Source organism: Dendrobium catenatum, unplaced genomic scaffold (genome assembly GCF_001605985.2).
Source record: "Dendrobium catenatum unplaced genomic scaffold, ASM160598v2 fragScaff_scaffold_1481, whole genome shotgun sequence".
Classification (NCBI taxonomy): domain Eukaryota; kingdom Viridiplantae; phylum Streptophyta; class Magnoliopsida; order Asparagales; family Orchidaceae; genus Dendrobium; species Dendrobium catenatum.
The window spans coordinates 944,104-953,324 of NW_021319943.1; the positions used below are offsets into that span (position 1 = coordinate 944,104).

Sequence of the window (9,221 nt, forward strand, 5' to 3'; positions counted from 1 at the left end):
TATATATATATATATATATTTATTTACTACCCATATATCATACTCATTTCAAGAAAACCCAATTACTTTGGCATTCATTCTGATTAAATTTTTATCAAAATATCCGGATTCAAAACTTTTTTTCCTTTTTAGGTTCAAGCTCATGAATAATGATAAGTTTTACATGCTACCCTGATATCATATTGTTGCTATTTTTATTATAAATTTTGCTTCTGCTGCTATACGGGTTTACGAAGGTGACTGTGTTTTTGGACAGGCTCTAGATGCTGCCTTCGCTCATTATGATAGTGAACAGCAGAAACGAACCGCTAAAGGTGGGCCAATGCCAAACGGTTTTTTCAAGTAGAGTTCATATTACATTATTTTTCCTTGTATGTTCAGTGAATTTTATTGTTATTAACAAAATGTAATTTTTTTTAATATACAACGAGAATTGATTCTACCATTACATCTTCTTTGCCTCCATGTCTTAGTCACATCACATAATTGCATGTTGTTATAGCTGCACAATTATGCGCCAGATAGTATGTTTTATACTGTTTTTACTATTTGCAATTTTGCTCTCAAGGGCTTTTTTGTCATACTTTCATTCATAAAATATAAAAAAAAAAATTGACAAATCTATTTATGCTGAATTCCACGTTAGTCATATGGCTTGCTTTTGCCCATTTTGGTCTTGAATAAGTTTGGATCACCTTTATTTCACTTGGAGGTGAAGAACACCGTACTGGCTTTTATGTCTTCTTTCCTCATATGGGACTCTTTTCTATTAAAGCTTTTTAATGCTTTTTGAAATGCTTCTTTTACGGATGTCGATTTTATTACAAGTTGGTAGATTCATAATGACATTTTGGTTGGTATATAGCTAGAACCAGTCTCATACTCTCCATACGAACAACATGTGCAAATATTTCATTGAAGTCTGCATCAAGTTGTGATCTTTTGTGATCATTTCAGCTTTCTGTATCCCAACAGAATCATATTCTATATGCGACAAACTATGTTTGATCGAATATTTTTTCTGAAAGAGTTATTTATAAGATGTTCTAATTTTGATTCTTTTAATTGAAAATATTTCTTCATTCATTGTTTTTGTTCAAATGTTTTTATTCATTTTTTCATAATTTAAAGGTTGACATATAAAGGATGCAATGTCTCGAGGTTTAGTAAATTTCTCTTATGGAGTGTCATCCTTGAATTTTTAGGATAACATGTTCATTTCATTTGGATTATAAAGCCGATAAGCATCAAAAAATTTCTAAAAATTTTACCCATTGTTTTTCCCAAGCTAAGCTTCATGAGATATCATCCTGAACTGTGTTTGTAGATATTAATTGAGGACATGAATTGTATTTGTTAGCTTTAACCCAAAATTGATTTAGAAGATTCAGGCTTCGCTTGGGACAACATTCTTGCTGTTTTGTAAAATTGCAGTAGTGAAAGTAACTTTTTAAAGTTGTTGTAGAAAGTAGTTTTTTAGTATAATTTTTTTTTGAAAGAAACTAAAAACTATGATAAAAAAGAAATTATGGTTGTTGTCTAAAAAGTAAAAAAGTAAAAAAGCTGTTTTAAGTTTTAACCAAAATATCAAGAAATTTTTATACTAGAAAATTATTTTAACAAACAGTAAGAAAACTATCTCAAACGAAGCCTTAGTTTTTGGCATACTCTTTTCCATGTGTATAATTTTTTGATCATTATGCTATCAAACTTTATTTTGTTTTGTCATGTGTTGTGTAATAAGTTTTCTTATGCCTAGTTCTTTGTAATAATTCTTCAATGGAGTTGAGACGAACTTGCCACCTCAATTACTTCTGAAAAGTATTTATTTAATTGTCATTTAGTTTCTAAAAAAACTTTGAATTAAGAAAGGTGAAGGCTTTTGACATTTACTTCAAAAAAGAAAGCACATTTCATCCTATTATAGTCATTCTAAATCTTAGAAAGTGCCTCGTTTGATTAATTGAGGTGTCCTTGATAGACAAAAAATATAGACATATACAAATGTAAGTGGAGCTTTGCTCTCTATGTTGTCATCGAGAAAATAAGTTAAATGTAGATTGCCATAGATCCAAACTTCATAGATTTGATTCTTCTTTTTACTGTGTGGAAGCCCAGCAGTCATATTCTTGTCTTTCAACAAGTAAAAGATGATTATATTTCAAGTGTTATATATTCGATTGATTGGCATAGTAATTGTAATCTTTGTTATAGATTTTGCATGCCTTGTCATTGAAGTCAAGCAATTGATTATATTACTTAACAAATTTTGACTTCATTTTGCACAAAGAGATGCAATGAATAAATCTTTTTATACCTCATTTGCTTTTGATTTTATGTATCTTATCATCATCAAGCATGACATGAAAAAGGTAAGGCTTTTAATCAAGCTTGGCGAGGAGCTTTTTGTCTATTTTCATAATATTTTTCTTGCGATTCTCTTTGTGTTCTTGCAGGCATAAAATAGTTCAGTAGAGTTCTTCCTCGTCAAATTTGTCTCAATTGTCACTTTTTCGTTCCAAAAGCCTCTTTTTGAGCTGATTCCAATTTTACAATTCAAGCACATTTTTCTACAGTTTTTTATATATTCATGTCTTTGCTTTTTGCAAACAAAATATTGAAGAGAAGTATAATTTTTTCTGATACCTGAAACTAATATAAGGAGTTTCTTATATATCTTTGATTTAGTTGAGTGCATAATTCTTGTTTTTTATTTTTCTCATGCCTTACTATTGGATGAATAAAAATTTACTTAGCACGCTTCTTTATCTTGTCTATGTAGTCGTGCTTTGCTTGTAGTTGAAGTTTCATTTGGAATGGCTTTCTGACTGTTTTTTAAAGCAGTTTTTTAATGAAAGAATTAAAATTTTTGTACTAAAATGTTGCTTTAAGAAACATTGAGAAAGCCATCCCAAACAAAACCAAAGCTGCTTAAGCTTTTCTTAACTTTTTAGGTTTTATTTTTAACCGTGTCCCGCGAGTGTTGTTGCATAAAGAGGATGAGTATTTGGATATACCATAAGTTTTAGTTTCACCATTAAGGATTGGCACAAAATTTTGTGCATGGTTGAGGTGGTGTTGCTAACAATTGCAGCAGAAGTGGTTGAATTTGCTCTTGAATTTCTGCCATCATCTTGGATTTTTTTTTTCTTTCTTGGAAGAGAAATTTTGATTTTGTATAACAAGAAGATATTTGGGGTGACAAAATGCCAAAAAAGAGAGCTTTGATACCAAAATTTGTTGGGTTGTTCTTAGGGATATAAAGAAGAAGAAATGAAGAAAAATATAAGAATTGTATGAGAGAACGCAATATTTTTATTTTATTTTATTTTGGATGCTATACATTTGAGGGTTTCAATCATCTATCTCTTGTTTTATTTTGGATGCAATACATTTATAATCATTTTTGAAGTAAGTATTTAATCACATGTATCTTTCTATTATTTCAAATTAACTTAATATGATTGTTATGTTTAAAAGTGGACTAAATGGATAATATGAATCCATAAAGATTTATCATTGTGAGTAAAATTATTATGAAAAAAAATATTGTAATTTTATCTATTATTATTTATTATTTTAACAATGAAAAGATTTAAAAAAACAAACGAAGCCCAAGTTTTATGAGATTTTCACAAAGATATTGAATTAAATGATGAGTTGATTATAGAACACTCAAAAGCCATAATATTATTCTCCAACAATCAAGTACATCATTATAGTGCAACTCCTTTTAAATTGGTTGGTATCACCTAATTAAAAATTTATAAAGAAATATTATATATAAATATAGTTGTAATTAAAAAAAAAATCTTAAAATAATAATGTGTAAAAAGATCAATATTAGAGATAGAGAGAGACATGAATTAGGACTATGGGTTAAAGAAATTTGTATGATTATATTTTAATGCAAAATAAAAACTATTGGCATACATATCTTCATTTCTTAAATAAATTTAGATCATAAATAAATTAATCAAATATGTGATTTGAACTTTTAAAAGTAACTTATAATGAGGCTCTACAAAAGATAATTTTATCCTAAATAATATCATTTAAAGGTTCTTTGAAAGTATCCATTGAGCATAATTTGGTCATTACACAGCCTAAAGCAGTCTGTGTAAAAAATTGATGTAAAAAGCTTTAAGAAAACAGATATGGCTTTTGAGTCTTTTAATTGCAAACACTGAAGCTTCCAATCTCAGTCACTGATATAACTATTACTATAATCTCACTTAGCTTTTTATGCTTAAGAACTTGAATAAACTCACAAATTACAAAGATAGCCTTAACCAATTATAGCTAGTTGAAACAAAATTTCAAAACTAAAACTGTAAATTCTCATAAAGCACTGCACTTTACCATCTTTACAATGCAACAAAGCTATTTTCATAATTCAGAATCATGAACTCTAAATGAAAATGAATTAGAGATAGCATAATCATTCATTTAGACCTCCACTTTATTTATTAGATTAAAGTTATAAATGAAATTCAGCAACTTAGCAATGACAGCTGATATCATCGGCAAAATTAGTCTTAGAATAATGTGAAAAAATAAAGTTTTAGGCTTCATTTGAGACGGGTTTCTTATTACTTTCTAAAGTAGCTTTTTAGTATAAAAATTTTTGTACTAAAAAATTGCTTCATAAAGCAATAAGAAAGCTATCCCAAACAAAGACTTAGTAAGCTATTGTGGGTTATACGCTTGTCTCTAAACAATAGAATGACAATCTAAAATTTTCATACAACAATCATACTATAACAAATATGATGGTAGCAAATTTAATCACAAAAATTTCTAAAATATATTAAGAAAACTATATTAAAAAATTATGACAATGATTTATAAAAATTATGCAAAACGTTGTCCCAAACGCACCTAAGATGCTTATGCTCAGAGTAGGTTAAGAATAATGCATACATTCCTTGTCCTAAACCATGCGGCTCTACCATCCACCCTGCATTGTATTTACTATTTTGCAACATAAACAAAGTAAAACACAATGAAAAATGAATCCCGGTTGCAATATCTCAAGGAACTTTTCCTAAAGAGGCAACACCAAATGTCCTATATCATCAGATAGATTTTATTTATTTATTTATTTGGGAACGGGGTATCCACCCATTTCTACCGCCGAAGAGGTGCTTAGCGGAGAGACTAATCCTCGGCTGACCTAGAAGAGGCACCCACCACCTCCTGGCCCACACTTCATGGGCCCCACTTAAGAGGGGCTACTGCTCGAGGGGAATCAAACGTGAGTTGGGAGGAGTACCCAACCGTGTTCGTTCACCAACCGAGCTAAGTCCGATTAATCCAACATAGATAATGGATGCAGAAAAGACCAAAAGCAAAAGAGAGAAAGCAAACCCTTCAATAAATGGTAAACCTTTTATTAGCAAGAACAAGAAATTCAGTTCCTACAAGGTAACAGCAACGAATCATAAACCTAGGGTGTCATATATTTCCCTTAGTTTGATCCTGTCAATGTCAGAAGTTATTTACCACAATAAGTTGAAAGAATAATAGCATCACAAAAGCACCAATGAAGAAAATCTATCCACAGCTGACAGTGATTATTAGCAGAAGCAAGAAGCAGATAAATCCAACAATAGAATAAATATGAAATTTCTTGGATGATGCAAAACTATGAAGTAAAATACAAGGTTTGGCAAATGAACTACCTAAAGAAATGAAAAAAAAAAAGAAACACTCATTTACATTAAACTAGGGCCGACCAGCAAATCCATTAAGAGCTCCTCACTAAACAATAATACAAGATCACTATAAGTTAATACATTCTATTTATTTAATTTGACAACAAGGCTTTAGAACTGAGGCTCTATTCTTTCATCCTACACAAAATTATACCTGGAAAAACAGAAGAAACGGATTCTCCATATCATAGATTCATAATCAACCTTTATCAGATTCATGGAGAAAAAGAACAAGGGGCTAAGAAAGATATAAATACCTCTATACCGTCCAAACACAAGCCGGCATGTCAGATCTAGGACCAGCAACTGTCCTGTATATGTAGAGCTTCTCAACTGGGCAGTCATTAGGCCTAGATTCTAGTGATCCTTCCTGCCTCTCATCGATAACCTCTACATTTAGCCTTGGCATTCTCTGTGCCAGTAATCTGCAAGCCCCAAAGCTTATGGAGCACGACGACATCCAAAGGGATCGCATTGTCTCCAGTTTCGCAGCATTGGCGAGAAGAGCCTTATCCCCAAAAGGACAATCCCTGATCTCCAGTTTTTTAAGACTCCTGCAACCTGATAGAATATAATGAAGGCCAGCGTCACTGTCTCCAGCAAAGGCAACTGACAGCATTTTAACCTGATTTGCATATGCTCCAATGCTATGGAACACGCGGTCGGTAAGGCGGCCAGAGAGGGAGAGACGACGGAGCTCCTTGCATGATTGAACAATGGCGCTGAAGCCGATATCTAGTGGCTGTTGTGTGAGATAATCGGGGGTTCGTGGCTCTAGGATGCAAAGTCGAAAACATGTCAAACTGGGGCTGTTCATTGCAACGGTGATGAGCGCCGCATTTGTCATTTGCCGGCAAAAGTAGAGCACGGAGCGAAGCATTGGACAACCAGCTGACACGCTGACAAGCCCACGCTCTGTGAGAGATACAGGTTCTGCATCATATGGATCGAAAGGGAAAACACGAAGCTCTTCAATGTGCTTGCAAGATGATGCAACTGCTTCAAGGCCAACATCCTCAATCAAGTCCATAACCTGAAAAATACACCAAAATGATGTAAATATCGCGCCAAAAACCAGGAATCAGTAAATATTAAGTGCCTAAATAGGATTACCTTTTACGTTGTTTTGTTTTATTTGTCTTGTTATGAGATAATAACATATTTAATATCCTAAATAAGTATTGTTTTTGTTTTTATTAAATATTAAATAAGGTGGTGAAGGCAAGCGGTGGCGGCGAAGGGTAGCCAATAGTGGCATGTGGTGGCCAGAGTGGTTTTCAATTTCAAACAACAACAACAACAAGAATAACATCAAGCCTTTATCTCACTATGTGGGGTTGGCTACATGAATCCTTTTTCTCCATTATGTCCGATTAAGCGTCAAATTCTCATTTCTATCTAATAAAGAAAGATCATTTGATGCGGACATCCAACCGTCCATGCCTATCCGAGGAACTGAAGATCGACGACCGAGATCACTTTGTTTTATTTTAGTTTATTAAGTGTATTTTGATTTAATTTTACAATTTTCCTTTTTTACCCTCTTGTCTTATGTAAGCCCAAGGGGCAAATGTGTCTTTTATCATTAGAAGGCCGTCGTTTTATGTTGTTTTGAGTATTTCTAAAGATAATTTAATTAATTATAAAAAAAAAACAGAAAAACAGCTAAAACATAAACAAAAATATTTTTTAAAAACCAAAATAAAAAGTGACAGGAAATGCCACTAAGTTCAAATAAACAGTCCGTAAACTGTTCAAGCACAATCAGAAATAAGCAAAGTCAATAATTTTTCACCCTAGTTTCATACTGTGATGAGAAAAGCAAGCCGATGAAGAGAAATGCATAACTCTCAGTAGGTTCAACCTATGCTTGAAAGTTGAATAATACCACTAAGTTGGTGACAGGAAATGACGGAATAAAAACTAAATTCATACCCATAAGCGCTTGAGATTTTTACACCGGGTAATTAGCTTTGTAAGTTCAGCACTTTGCAAGGTAGCATAGCTCAAATTTAGTGAGCTAAGTCCATCACACACTGAGTAGATAGTTGGAAGATATGCAGGAACAGCATCATAAAGACCAGATAAGCTTTTGAGACCTGTAAATCCTGTAAATGATGATTCAAGTCTTTCAAAAAGCTCTGGACGAGAGTCTGCTGAAAACCTGCCAGTTCCCAGGTCAATCAATTGTGGGGCCTTACAGAGAATGCCAGCAAGCCGATCAAGAGGCACAGAGTGGTTGAGCTTGAGTGTTTTGAGCTTAGAGCATCTGCTCACAAGCCGCTCGAGGATAGAATAATTCATCTCCCCATCAAGGCTTGCAATGTTAAGTGATATCAACGAGGTACAAGATTCTGGGAAATGACTCAGCCAATGGCTACAATTATCTTCAAAATCATTCTCCAGCAGGTCCAACTCCCTTAGGTTTCTGCAGGGACAATGCATTGCCCAAGAAAGCATGTAATTTAGCATCATGCATATAAAAAGGAACAAAATGATTCTGTAAACCATTAGTGTACCTTATGTATTACTACTACTACTACAATCTGAATATTGATATAAAAAGGAAATGTTAAAATAGCAAGCTTCAAGTTCAATTTTGGCCCTATTAAGAAGCATTTGTGAAGTACATATTCTATATATCTAAACATTTTTAAGCCCCCATCCCCCACACCTTGCAACAATTAGAGAGAAAAGAAGTGAGCAAAAGTGCATATATAGAGAGAGAAATTTAACCAAGTACAGCAAATATACCATTCAATCTAAAAGCTATAGAACATGGGAAAAAACAAGTGAGCAAGAACATGTACCATTCAATCTACAAGCTATAAACCATGGGACACAATAACCAAGTATTCATACATCAAAATTAAAAACCTTCATATTAAATTCAGTTAAAAATTTTCAATGTACAAAATTGTAGCTACAATCAGATGACAGGCTGCTGAGTAAAAAATGAAATGAAAAGGCAAAATAAACCACATTCAAGCAATACTATCGTTTCTTGATAACTCTACAAAAAATTTTCAGAAATTCCAAAGACCATTACAAAAAATAATACCACACTATTGTTGTAGCTATTTCTAACCAAACATTGAGGATGAGAAACTGTCATATAAGCCAAATTTCCAAAATAACAAGGCTCTAGAGATGAACCTTTAGAGGATTTTCACTAAACTGTAAAGAGGCATACATGAGGACACTTTGCTGAAACTGGACAACCATGAAAGGAAGGAAATCAGAAGAAATAGGCATGCAACAGTAGAGCCATATGAAAGAAGAAAAAATATACCAGCTAAGAGGGAAGTGGAATGAGCAGATCTAAAAACACAACAACAACAACAACAACAACATCAAGCCTTTATCCCACTACGTGGGGTCGGCTACATGAATCCTTTTTCTCCATTGTGTTCTATTAAAAGTCAAATTCTCATTTAAACCTAATAAAGAAAGGTCATTCCTAATATTTACTAACCAAGACTTTTTAGGTCTACCCCTACCTTT

General features: G+C 32.8%; 2 protein-coding genes across 5 annotated transcripts in view; one reads left to right on the plus strand and one right to left on the minus strand.

Moving 5' to 3' along the window:
• Positions 1-2,687, plus strand: part of LOC110097683 (general transcription and DNA repair factor IIH subunit TFB1-1) — a 40,000-nt gene extending 37,313 nt beyond the window's left edge. For 2 of the 4 annotated variants that reach the window (XM_020824194.2, XM_020824198.2), the window contains exon 20: positions 257-555. In XM_020824194.2, coding sequence (XP_020679853.1) covers positions 257-346 — 90 coding nt within the window. In that variant the 3' untranslated portion in view covers positions 347-555. Of the gene's footprint in view, positions 1-256; positions 556-2,456 lie in introns of those variants that run through there. The other 2 variants (XM_020824196.2, XR_002303225.2) reach the window with 2 other exon arrangements.
• Positions 2,688-5,594: 2,907 nt separating this feature from the next.
• LOC110097686 (protein TRANSPORT INHIBITOR RESPONSE 1) overlaps positions 5,595-9,221 on the minus strand; it is a 4,837-nt gene continuing 1,210 nt past the window's right edge. The window contains exons 2-4 of the mRNA XM_020824204.2: positions 7,653-8,145; positions 5,975-6,750; positions 5,595-5,871 (exon numbers count right to left, since the gene is read on the minus strand). Of these exons, the coding sequence (XP_020679863.1) occupies positions 5,977-6,750; positions 7,653-8,145 (1,267 nt within the window). The 3' untranslated portion in view covers positions 5,595-5,871; positions 5,975-5,976. The remainder of the gene's footprint in view (positions 5,872-5,974; positions 6,751-7,652; positions 8,146-9,221) is intronic.